Raw genomic sequence first — 12,819 nt, forward strand, 5'->3', positions numbered from 1 at the left:
TAAGAAACTGCTGGAGAACAACATTAACCATTTCTCGTTTGTATAACTCCTTGCCTGTATGCTAGGTTATGTTTTTAACCAATCTGATTTTTTATAGATATACTTGAAATATATGTGAATGAAACTATCTAATCTATACGTGCAATATTGCATGTGTCCAAAAGGGGGTGCTGTAAGATGTATACTTTACTTTCTGTCTAGCCAACCAGCAGTTAGAAAGCATTAAAGAAGCTTGTGCTATAATCATTAAACTAAGTTACAACAATGTGAATGAATAAAATAAAGAGAGAAAAAAAAAAAAAAAAAAAAAAATATATATATATATATATATATATATATATATATATATATATATATATATATATATATAATGTATGTTTGTATGTAAACATACACACACACACACTGTATTGGATAATTCACATGTCTCAAGCAAGCCACCTACAGGTATGCTGTCGTGTGGCTTTGGTTGAGGGGGGCGTGGTCTGACGCGCACGATGAAGGCGTGGCCTGGTGACGTCACTCTCAGGAGAGCGTCGCTCCTCAGGGCAGAGATGATTGAGCGCAGCTAGACATGTAACGCGCTGCGCCGAGCACGAGATGTTTTATTTCATATTTGCATTATCTTCCTGTCAGTCGAGCACCCGTTTGGATCATTTGAGCTTTATTATGGCAGAATAGACGCCGGGAGGGAACACTGTTTGTGTCTGCTTCTTAAGCCGATAAAGAAAAGCAAATTCAGCTATATTTATCTCTTGTGTCCTAACCGGGAACATGTCTTCGGGACAGGATGAGAGCTCAGTGCGCGTGGCTGTCAGGTATAAGTATATACATTTTTATATTTCATGTATTATATTTCATATATCTCACTGATGCTCCGTGTGGGCCCGCCTCTTATGTACCTGCTACAATGTCACACCATCATCAGAGCTCTGTGATCTGCACGAGCTCATTGTGTTTACATAAACGCAAAGTGTTTCATAAATATAAGATTATATGCATGCACGTGGCATTATTTTTTAGCTTACCTTATTTACGCTATTGTTCATCCTAAATCAGGCTGTAGGGCCTCGTTGTGTTGATAAAAATATCTGATGTATAATTTAAGTGTTAGTTAATTAGCTACTGTTTTACAGTGATATACAATTTTTTTTAAATGGGTTATCGATTACATAGATTTTAGATATAGATTTTCTTTTAGTTCTCCATCTGTTCATGTCTGACTTCTATTGATTAAGAAATGGTCGAAACTGTTACTGTATGTGTCATGTTATGGTATGACTGAGAGGCTTGTTGTGTTTATATTGTCCTTGAAACGGTTAATAGATATAATCGAATCTTTTATGTAAATATAAGACTATATAATGTCTTTTTACTTTACTTTTCTGATTATTAAACAGGCATAGATCGTTATATCTTTTAGGTTGTCATTTCTCTTTTGTATGCTTTGTGACCTTGTTGTGTTTCTAAACATGGACTCAATGTTTGATATGAATAAAATATATATAATTTTATGCCCACATATAGCTTTTCCTTAATTTTTCTATACGTTTCGTTCTATTCATCAAAGTAACAAATATTGGCCTAGGTTACTATACTGTAACTTAAATTACAGTAAGTTTGTGGCGCCTGTTATGATTATAATTAACATGTATGATTTATTGATTTGTATATCTGAGATTTTATCTGAATATATTCTTATTCTGAGGTCCCTTGAGCTGAAGTGGGGCTTCAATTCAAAATGTCGTACTGAAATCAAGGTTCAGGTCACATTTTTATTGTCAGTTGAACTTATTTGCTTGAGCCTTTGGTTGTATGTTAAAGGGATAGTTCATATATGATTTCAGAACATTTGTTTCTTCTCTAAAACACAAAAGAAGATATTTTCGGTAATGTTTTTTTGTATAGTTAAAGTCTAATGTCCAGTAGTTTGGACCCCATTGACTTCCATTGTAAGGACACAAATAGTTGACTCATTATTCAAAATATATTGTTTGTGTTTCACCAGCAGTGTTATTAGTATCATTCAATTCAAATGAAATAGTTTTAGTGTCCAATAATAACACTGGTTCCACCAAAGAAAGTCATACAGGTGTGGAACAACATGGTGAGCAAATGATGACGGAATGGGTGAACTATCCCTTTAAGTAGGCTGAGCAGTTAAAGTCTTTGTGGGATAATATCTTGAAATGACATAATCTTCTTCATTAAACACATCCTTTTGTGACCAAATTGAAAGGACACACAGAATGCTTCTTTTCTGTGGTTGTAAAAAGCCTCTGTTGAAAAACAAAGGCCGTCTATATGCTCATGTTACATTGTTCTGATTGGCCTCAGGAGCTCTGGTTACTGGAGCTGACAGACTTTGACCTGCAGCTCAGTTTGCAAAACATTTGGACTTAGGCCTAATGTCATTCACTCCACCTCTCTTTATTCTTCTGTTAGATTTCAATGAAGGCATCGTATGTTTGCGTATGAAAGCCTGTCAGAGAGAGAACTTTACATGTTCGAAAACAGGTGCAGGATCCATTGTGAACACATGGAAATGGTTTGCTTACTTTCCTGGACGATCTGAGAATCGATTCCTTGGATTTTATTGATGACAGAGGAAGGGAGTGTATGTATTGTTTACAGAAAATGTGAATGGTTCCGTGTTTTAAAATAGGCACATGTCTGATCTTGAATGTTTTTGCTAGGTAGGCATTTGAACAATCAAGTAGAGATCACATGAGTGTGCTAATCTGTCAAACTGAGTTTAAGTAAGGTCACACTTACAAACGTCGACATTCTGGACATTTACCATAGCCACGTATCTTGGCCGATGAATTACAAGCATTTAGACTTGTTGTTTGGGGGCTGTAGAGTTCCTTATCTGTCGGTCACTATGAGTTATGTCGAACGACATATGGAGACCCCCATATGTCGTACAACATAATGTCTCCATTCCCTCCATCAGAGAACGAGGGTTAAGCACATAACCGAGACGTTCCTTATCTGTCGGTCACTACGAGTTATGTCGAACAACATATGGGGGTCTCAATATGTCTTTATACGTCTGCATTCCCTTCATCAGGGAACGAGAGTTACGTACGTAACCGAGACGTTTTCTTTAGATGTCTGCTCCATTAAACTAAATTTAGTGTTATTCAAATAGCTACTGTTAATATAAACATGTCAACATTTTTGCTATCTTTAACTAACATTTTCCTATTTTAGGACCAGATTAACTAAACAGTGCAAATTTTGCGTTAGAGCGCAATTCCATAAAATTGCATATGGGAACGGAAAATTCTGCAAGTGATTTACTAACAATGCACACATTAAAGAACACAGATGCAGCTAGATCATTTCCACACAATGAGCAGCACAATCTACCAAGAGCAGCGCACTTTACCGCCTGATTTTTTGCACATTAAATAATGGCGCAAAGATGGGTCATTTACCGAGCGCTAATAATAGTAAATCAGGTTGTGTGCTTCATTGCAACTCCTACAAATTCAATAAGGTCAGGCACAAAAACAACCGTGTCCATGTCTATTCAGTGCTAATTCATTGCTAATTCCTCACTGTGCGTCTTTAGTAAATCCTGTCAGTATAACACCAAAAGATGGTTCGCGCTGGTGCAAGCAGATAGTAAATCTGGCCCTAATTTAGCTTTGTAGTAGCAGTAATGCTGTAGTTTAGCTAATATTTAGTAGTTTAATTTTGATAATTTAGTAGAAGCTGTTTCAATAACGTCATAATTTAACTTTAGTTTCGGTAATTTAGCTAATATGGTAGAAGCAGCTAAAGCTAATGCTATAGTTAAGCTAATGGAAACGTTTCAGATAATAGAATAGTTGAGCAAATGCTTATAAAATAACTGGAAATAGTTTAACTAATGCTATAGTAAGTTAATGTTTAGTAGTTTAGTAGAGGAAGTCTTGTGGTAAAGCTTAGATTGCATTACACGCTGCTTTATGAATTACTTGACGCATTTCTGTCGTTAAAATTGATATCATTAGGAGCGTGCGTGTGTAGAGTATGTTCAGGCCTTAAGAAGTTGCATGTGTTGACATAAGCCACGTTTCCAGTTTCTTACAGTATATCTCCCTCACCGCAAAAAGCCTAAAGGTTCAGCCTGCAGATATCAACAGTGTTTGTTCAAGCTTGTACTTTATATCTCAGAATTGCTTTGTGGAATGTCTTTAGACTGCGTATCAGTGGCGTTTCTCTCCACGGGGAATGACATCAGTGTTAGCTTAGCATCATAAAGACGGTAGCAGTCTTTATGTCTTTTTAAAATAAAGTAACGGTCAAAGGCCCTGAGATTTAAACGTTTAATCTTCAACGTTAATGGAAGGCAACCCATCTTTCTTCTTTGTTAGTTAGTCCAAAGTCATGGCAACTGTTTAATTATCATTACATCAATGACTGTATCTCTTGTTTATGATGAGGCCCAAAGCCGTGGGTTTTTACTGGCTGGAAACACGTGATTCTGTAACCTTAGTAATTTTAAGTTTATCCAGGCTGCGGTTAGTTGTTAATATACACTGTTGCTTTCTAAAGCTCTTAATTTAGCTTCTGTACAGAGACTCTTGGATTCATTCATCTAGTGTTCTCCTAATTTGAAATGTAATAGATTTCTGATACACAGACGCTGGGAACATCTTTAATAAGTTATGGCTGGTTTATGTTTATACATTCAAACTACAACCTATCAAGGGCCATTTATGCTTGCGAATATGTCAGCAGTTTAATAAATATATGTGGAACAGATGAGCTTTCTCCTCTATGATGGTGCTTTAGTGCCACATTGAAAAAAGGGGAATCAACTTTTAAAAAGTTGTGGCTTATGAATAAAGGCAGAAAAAAATGCTGGAGACTGGAGTAATTTTATACTGTCAAAAAGTACTTAGAAATTAAACCACATATTATGAGAAAAGGCATGATTAACAGTAGGAATAGGATTTAAGATTATATCTCATTATAGAACAAGATTATTCTTAAAACTTCATGACTTTACTCTGACTTCATACTCAATTATGACCTATAATGACATTATGTTCAAAGCATTAACATTTTAACCGTGGCACTAAACACTTGTCATACTTCTCTGATACAGCTGAAAGCATTCGACAGCATGTTTTCTGGGCTTTACATGTGTAGGTTTGAGCAGTGTAAGATTCCACCACTGGTATATTCAATACCACCGGTCACAGCATTAATATTTGAAGCCCTGGTCTTAACACCGAGGTGCTTTGTGGAATTACTCTCTGAGTCTGTTGAATTGGTCTGAGGTTTATGTTGCAGATGATGAATGTATCTCTGTTTGCGTATGCATGTAGTTTATTACTTATTTGACCTCTTTTCTTTATTTTTAGGCTTAAAGGAAGTGTGGCAAATTAGAACCTGTTTATTGACCAACTGAATCAAACAAACCTCAGATTTTCACACTTTCCTTTGGTTAAAATTTCACCATAGTCACAAGATGCAAGGCAACCAGTTTGGCTGCTTTCTGCACAAGGTCGTAAGTGGGTCAGTAAGCAATAAAGCAGTCTTCTTCAAATATGAAGTATTTGAAAATGTATCTTATGATGTTGTGTGGTAATTCATGATATTCACAATATTAAACTTACATTCAGATCAAATTAATAATTAAGATTTTTTTATGTTTTTGAAAGAAGTCTCTTATGCTAATCAAGGCTGTGTTTATTTGTTTATTATTATTGTGGAATTTATGGGAACAATTTTTTTATTGGACTAAAACATATATATATATATATATATATATATATATATATATATATATATATATATATATATATATATATATATATATATATATACAGTATATATATATATATATATATATATATATTTACATATTTTGTAAACAAAAACATTTATTTTTGACACAATTAATTGCGATTAATCGTTTGACAGCACTAATTATAATATATAAAACAGTTATTTTCAATTGTAATAATATTTTGCAATGCCATTTTGATCAAATAAATGCAGCCTCGATGAGCTTAACTGATAAAAAACCATAATAATTCCAAATCATTAACCCTTCGTATATGAAAGATACATAAAATGCTATTTCAGTATGCACCGTGTCTTTAACCATTGCTTCATTGTGAGTATCCTGACTGGCTTAATGTTTCCAGATTTTCAGAACAAAATGGGTGGACTAGATTAAATCCAGAGCTCCACCTTCTGTGGCAACCCAAATGGATTTTTTTTAGGTCTTCTCATGATTATGTATGAGCCAGCTGAGTAGAACCAACCCTAGAAACCATCTGTTATGTGAATGAAAGAGTTAACAGACTCACGTGTACACTGGGTTGGGTGCTTGTGCATACAAAGATGATGGCATTAGTACAGATGCTTTAATATTAGTTTAAGCATGGGAGGCATCTGTGCGCATGTTAAATGCCTTGTTGAACATTGTGACACAACAATTTGAGGCACAACCATTTCCACAACTATTTTGAAAAGCCAATGATATGTATCGTATATCTTTGTCCTGTCACTTGGTCTCTTTTTTTCCATCCCTTTCTTTCCCACATATAATTGATCTAGTTTAAATAAAAAAGTATGTTTATCTAGTCCCTAATTCATAGTTAGATAGCTTGTTAGATGTGCAGATTATGGACACAGTTTATAAAAAACTATAAAACTATATTTTTTTATTATTTTTTTTTTCACCACCAATATAATTATAAAAACAACTAAACAGATACATTTTCTAAGGAAAATGTCATGGCTTAAACTATAAATGGCTTAGTTGTTGGGCTACTGAGTATTTTAGCATTCAAAAACAGCACACTTTACCTTTAAATATCTCCGTTCCAAAAGCAACTGATTCTTTCCATCTATAACTGTTGATGTTTTGTGCCGATGAGCTCATGGGAGCAGATGTGGGTGGATGTTTTGGGTCCTTGTTTTCGTCAGTTGTCATCTTTATTGCTCCTGCTTGACCCTTAGGGCGGCAGTTGACCAACATCAGAGTCACCTGTGGCCTTCCTGTCCATAACCTTACATGTGTGCAGTGAGACCTGTGAGCAGACCGTCAGCCAGAATGGACATTTCCTGTATGTTCAAGTCAAGCTAACTTAATTTGCACTTTCCAGAGTGATTGAGCGCAGCTGATGCTGTAAAAACACTCCCCCCATTTTTAAAATACACAAGAGACACGCTCATCCTGACAGGATGTTAAAAAGGTGACAGGGTTTGAAACAATTTAAGCTTTATGTACAACATCTGTTAAATGCAGAAGATTACCACCGAAAGTAATTAGGATTCATTCAGTATTTTGTAAAAAACTTATGCAAAGCATTTACATTAGAAGACCGTTGTGTTGTCAATCGATTAATCGCGATAAATTGCATCCAAAATAAATGTTTTCGGTTGTGTTCATGTGCTGTGTACATTATGTATGTGTGTGTATATACACACACATACATGTATATATTTAAAAAATATGTTATGATTATATATTAAATATATTTATATGTAATATAAATTTAATGAATATAAATATATACATATACAATATCAAAATATATACTGCGCATATGTGTGTATTTGTACATGCATAATAAATGTGCAGAGTACACAAATATATATTATGTAAGCAAACTTTTATTTTAGATGTGATTAATCGTGATTAATCGTTTGTCAGCACTAAAGCCTATTTTCTAACAGTGCACATTAAAACTTAATGATAGAAAACAAGGAAAACAAGCTTGATTGTGCCTGTAATATTAAGTCATTTAAATGAAATCCTCAGTAAAACAGTATAGAAGCCCTGAAATTCAAAACTAATCTGTGCAAAGCCAACACTTTAATCAGGCTTTTAATCAGGACAATACATCACAGATAAAGTGATCGTTTTGTTGACTGTTTCAAGGATGGCAAACGGAAAATGAAGGCGGGGAAATCCTCACATCCCATGTCTGTCTCCAGTGCACTCGCCGTGGTCACTCATTTACCCAGGAGTATTCTGTTCCTGCTTGGGTTGCACAACCTTAGATGGCCTTCCATTGAATATGAACCCATCCAGACTTACAGAAAAAGTCGATTTCCATGAACAGGATGTTTTTTTTTAAAGCAGTTCCGTGTAGGGTTTGGTGATCATGTTTCTTTTCTGAAATGTTTGAATAGTCAATGTATACACATATGCAAATTTAATCGTGTGGTCTCCCGTAGCCAGAATTTTGACAATCAGCAAGTCTGGGCTGCTGTGCAATTTCCTACTCTATCCAAAATATGCAAACACAGATTTACTTTAAATGCTCGGCCAATCCATTGCAAGCCCAATGGAGTTACCTTCAAATGTCCATGCCATAAAACTAGTGTTATTATTCAGTTTGGTAATTATGAACACACAGTGATGTCTGTTATAGCACCCTCTGCGGTAATCGTAAAAATGTACAATTCCTTCTTTGCTATATTAATTCTGGGGTGCATTTCTTAAAAGCATTGTTAGTCAAATATTGTTGCAAGTTCCGTTGTTACCAACATTGTGAAGTTCTATGATTTGTTCAGTGGTTCCCAGAGACCATAGTTCCAACAAACATTCGCAAACAGCATTGTATATTTCTGTCGTTGAAACTACAGCTCTCGAACTTTGGGTGGAAATATAGTTTATTTTTAGGGAATGTAGTTTGAGTGATGATTGTGTAACAAAGTTACTACTGGTTCAAGAAACTGTCATGACTAGCTAATTAATTACTCTTGCGATGTATTTAACTGGTAGTTAAGCCGTTACATTGTTGAACAGAAAACACTCCCTTGGACTAGAAATCTTAACTGACCAACTAAAGTGAGGTAATCTTACTGCAATTTCAGATACGAATTAATAAGAATTATTTTCAAATTTGCCAAAATGTAAAATAGTTACAGAGTGCCATAAAATTGTGAGGTTCTTTACTAAGTTTTTAATTCAAAACCACTTGTCTACCAGCCTAGTAAACATGACACCCATTGTGGGCAATCAGGCTAAAACCTTTGCAACTTGACTTTTAGCTGTCAATTTTTGCCACCTTTTATCTTTATTGTGTGTCATATATCACACGGATCTGTGGGTGTGCCACTATAGCCCATTTCACACTGCACGTCGGACCCGGCAAATTGCCGGAACATTGCCGGGTCGCCTTCTGTGTGAAAGCAAACACGTCCCGGTATTGATTCCGGCATTGAACCCGGGTTGGGGACCTAGTAACATTTCCCGGAATGAACGCTGTGTAAACAAAAGTCAGATCTAATGCCGTGTCGTAGTGATGACGCACGTTATCGCGCGACTCTTTTACCAGCTGTTTTCAAGGAAAATCAACATTCGTGACAAAAAAATGTGTGCAAACTGTTATGAAGCAGATATCAGTTTGTTCCTCACTATCTGAGCTGAAGCTGAGATCGTTCGCCAGCTTCAGTGAAAGTATAACGTGCCTAGTGTTGTCGACTCGTACATTACATGTCACGCGCTGATGTCACGTGTCGTTACGGGATCTTTACGGGTTGTGTGTGGAAGCACGCAATTATCCCGGGTAATCACTGGCAGTGTGAAAGTGCAAAATCTAGCGACCCGGGAACAATTGCAGGAACACTTTACCTGTGTTTTTGCCGGAATCGCAGTGTGAAAGGGGTTTATGTGGCTGTTTATCAAACCCATACAGGCTGGATAGATGAAATATATTATCTTAATTATTATAGTAACTACAGAGATCTCATTTCGAATTATGGTAGCGTATGTTCTCATCTCAAACGATCAATAAATCAGTTTTTAATGAGACTAGGAAAGAAAATGTACTCATAATAGCACTCTAACAGGGTCATGTTTTTCCAGGGCAGGATGCATCAGCACTCTAACCCATCTGTCTCCATCTGCTTTATTGGAATTTTTTTATGTTTTTATGTTGCCAGTTCTGCTTAGTTTACTGTCGGAAATCATTATGAGCTCACCTGAGACTTTTTAGAGGTCAAATGATCCCATAGCAGACAAAATGGACCCTTGTGCTTCTGGCTAATGACTAAATAACTGTTGGACCTGTAGATGGTCAAATCCACTTAAGCTACTGATCTTTTCCCTGGGAAAGAGGAGGCCATGGAAAATATCTTTGTCACTGTAATCGCAGTAATGAGGCCTGTGGGTTGAGGTTAACGCGTTCAGTCAGAAGCATTGTGAACAATGTGTGACACACCTCATGCATAACATTAGTTTATGCTAATGTTCAGCTTTCCTGAGAAAATCCATTGAAAGTCCATTTCACCAAAATGTAAAGTTGCAGGAAGTTGTCAAATATGCCATTAGAAAGTATTCCATATGGATCAAGTGTTCTGGAGAGTCACAATTGTTTTATAAGGTGAAAAAGCTTAAAGGGTCAGTTCGCCCAATAATCAAAATTATGTAATTAATAACTTACCCTCATGTCGTTCCAAACCCGTAAGACCTCCGTTCATCTTCGGGACACAGTTTAAAATATTTTAGATTTAGTCCGAGAGCTCCTCCATTGAAACTGTGTGTACGGTATACTGTCCATGTCCAGAAAGGTAAGAAAAACATCATCAAAGTAGTCCATGTCACATCAGAGCAGCCAGAAAAGAGACTCTGGGTGTGCATATGAAAATCTGGGTGTGCCACATTTATTGTCAGATTACTGTGCAAAATTATGGGATAGTATTTTTGTCTCACTGCTTCCGTCCAAGCATACTCCTAGTGGTAATTTGCAGGTGGTGTCAAAATGTAGTTAATTGTTAAATGTAATAATTTTCTTCCAAATATGATAATTTTGAGCTTCTGGTACGAAACTTGGACATTTCCAATCTGGCAACACTGTCTGTTGATGTTGGGCCCGGGGAGGGAGAAACATCCTCATCAGGTGTAGCATTAGGCCTTGTGTCCAGCTGTCCATCAAGCCAAGGTTTTTTGCTAAAAAAAAAAATTAAGAGAGGAGCTCTGCGACAGATTGCTAGCTAGCAATGTGCAATCAAAAATTATCTGTTTATATCATAGACTGCTGGGGTCACAGTCAGCTGCTGTTTGCTGATTGGTTGACAGTCCAAATGTCGGCAGATATATTTTAAAAAAAATCATTTAAAATGTAAATTAAATTTGAACATTTTTAGCATTATTGCACCATATATTGGATTCTTATTTCTGTGCCCCTGAGAGTATGATTTAGAATGTTCAGTGGCGTCACAGAACTGTCAGATTCTGAGCCAGAGACGCACGCGCTCAGCGCTTGTCATATATCACAATATGCAGTGTTTTCAACCACATAATGTTTATTTTAGGTTTCATACATTTAAATATACATTATCAGTAGTAAAACAATACATTGGTAGTTTGTAAAATACACACTGATGTCTGTGGAAGCAGCAAAAACTATCTAATCAAATGTAATTTGCAGCCGTGTTTTATTCATATATCAGACACACATAGCAGAACAATAAAGTTTACTCTATTCTTCGTCCAGCTTGGGTTCAACAGCCACTTACTTCCATGTATTTCGGGAGAAACTGGGGAATTCAAGTGCTGTACGTTAAATCAGGCTGACAGGACTCTGAACTGCAGCGCTCATCTCGCTATAGATCAAGATAATTTATAAAGGTTTTTAAACGGAGAATCGGAATATCAGATAGTTGACATGGTAAGCAAGTGTGTATATAAATGTTAATAAAAATGAAAAACTAAATAAAATGAATATCTATACATCTGTTAGTGGCTGTGGTGTGTCACGTGACAATCATGACGTGTCGCCATGGAAATAAGGGGTCAGTTAAAATATTTGTAATTTACGCGTGAAAGGGTTGATTTAAAATATATATATATTTTCGAAGTAAACAACAATAGCCCAAGTTTAGTAAACATTTTTTATTGAGACTATAAAAAATAATTCTGCATCTATTTTACACCCTTGCACACTCGTGGCTACGCCACTGCATCAGAGGGTTAATTTTTTGAAGCATTGAAAATATAATTTGGTCCAAAAATAGCAAAAACTATGGCTTTATTCATCATTGTCTTCTCTTCTGTGTCTGTTGTAAGACAGTTCAAAACTCTGCAGTTTAGTGATATCCAGTTCGCGAATGAATCATTTGATGTAACCGGATCTTTTTTAACCAGTTCACCAAACCGAACTGAATCATTCGAAACGGTTCGTGTCTCCAGTAAGCAATAATCCACAAATGACTTAAGCTGTTAACTTTTTTAATGTGGCTGACACTCTCTCTGAGTTAAAACAAACCAATATCCCGGAGTAATTCATTTACTCAAACAGTACACTGACTGAATTGCTGTGAAGAGAGACCTGAAGATGAACACCGAGCTGAGCCAGATAATGACTCATTCACGAGTCAAGAACCGGTTGAATCGGTTTTCAGATCACCAGTAGTTCTTTCGGACAGTTCAATTCAATAAACCGGTTGAAGAAATTTCACCGGTTCTTTTGATGATTGCCCTTGATTCAGTTCTCTCTTCACAGCAGTTCAGTCAGTGTACTGTTTGAGTACATGAATTACTCCGGGATATTGGTTATTGGAGACACGAACCATTTTAAATGATTCAGTTCGATTTGGTGAACTGGTTCAAGAAGATCCGATTACATTGAATGATCCGTTCGCGAACCAGATATCACAAAAACTGCAGTGTTTTGAAATCTCACAACAGACACGGAAGAGAAGACAATGCTGGAAAAAGTCGTCGTTTTTGCTATTTTTGTGTATGCGAAAATGTATTTTCGATGCATCAAAAAAAAAACTGACCCTCTGATGTCACATGGACTACTTTGATGATGTTTTTCTTACCTTTCTGGACATGGACAGTATATCGTA

At 36.1% G+C, this 12,819-nt stretch overlaps 1 protein-coding gene across 2 annotated transcripts in view; it reads left to right on the forward strand.

Moving 5' to 3' along the window:
* The first annotated feature begins 530 nt into the window (after window positions 1–530).
* Window positions 531–12,819, forward strand: part of LOC127956521 (kinesin-like protein KIF21A) — a 44,473-nt gene continuing 32,184 nt past the window's right edge. Inside the window, exon 1 of one of the 2 annotated variants that reach the window (XM_052554540.1) lies at window positions 531–818. In XM_052554540.1, the coding sequence (XP_052410500.1) occupies window positions 775–818 (44 nt within the window). In that variant the 5' untranslated portion in view covers window positions 531–774. The remainder of the gene's footprint in view (window positions 819–12,819) is intronic. The other variant, XM_052554539.1, reaches the window with a different exon arrangement.

The sequence above is a fragment of the Carassius gibelio genome, chromosome B4, assembly GCF_023724105.1.
Source record: "Carassius gibelio isolate Cgi1373 ecotype wild population from Czech Republic chromosome B4, carGib1.2-hapl.c, whole genome shotgun sequence".
NCBI lineage: Eukaryota > Metazoa > Chordata > Actinopteri > Cypriniformes > Cyprinidae > Carassius > Carassius gibelio.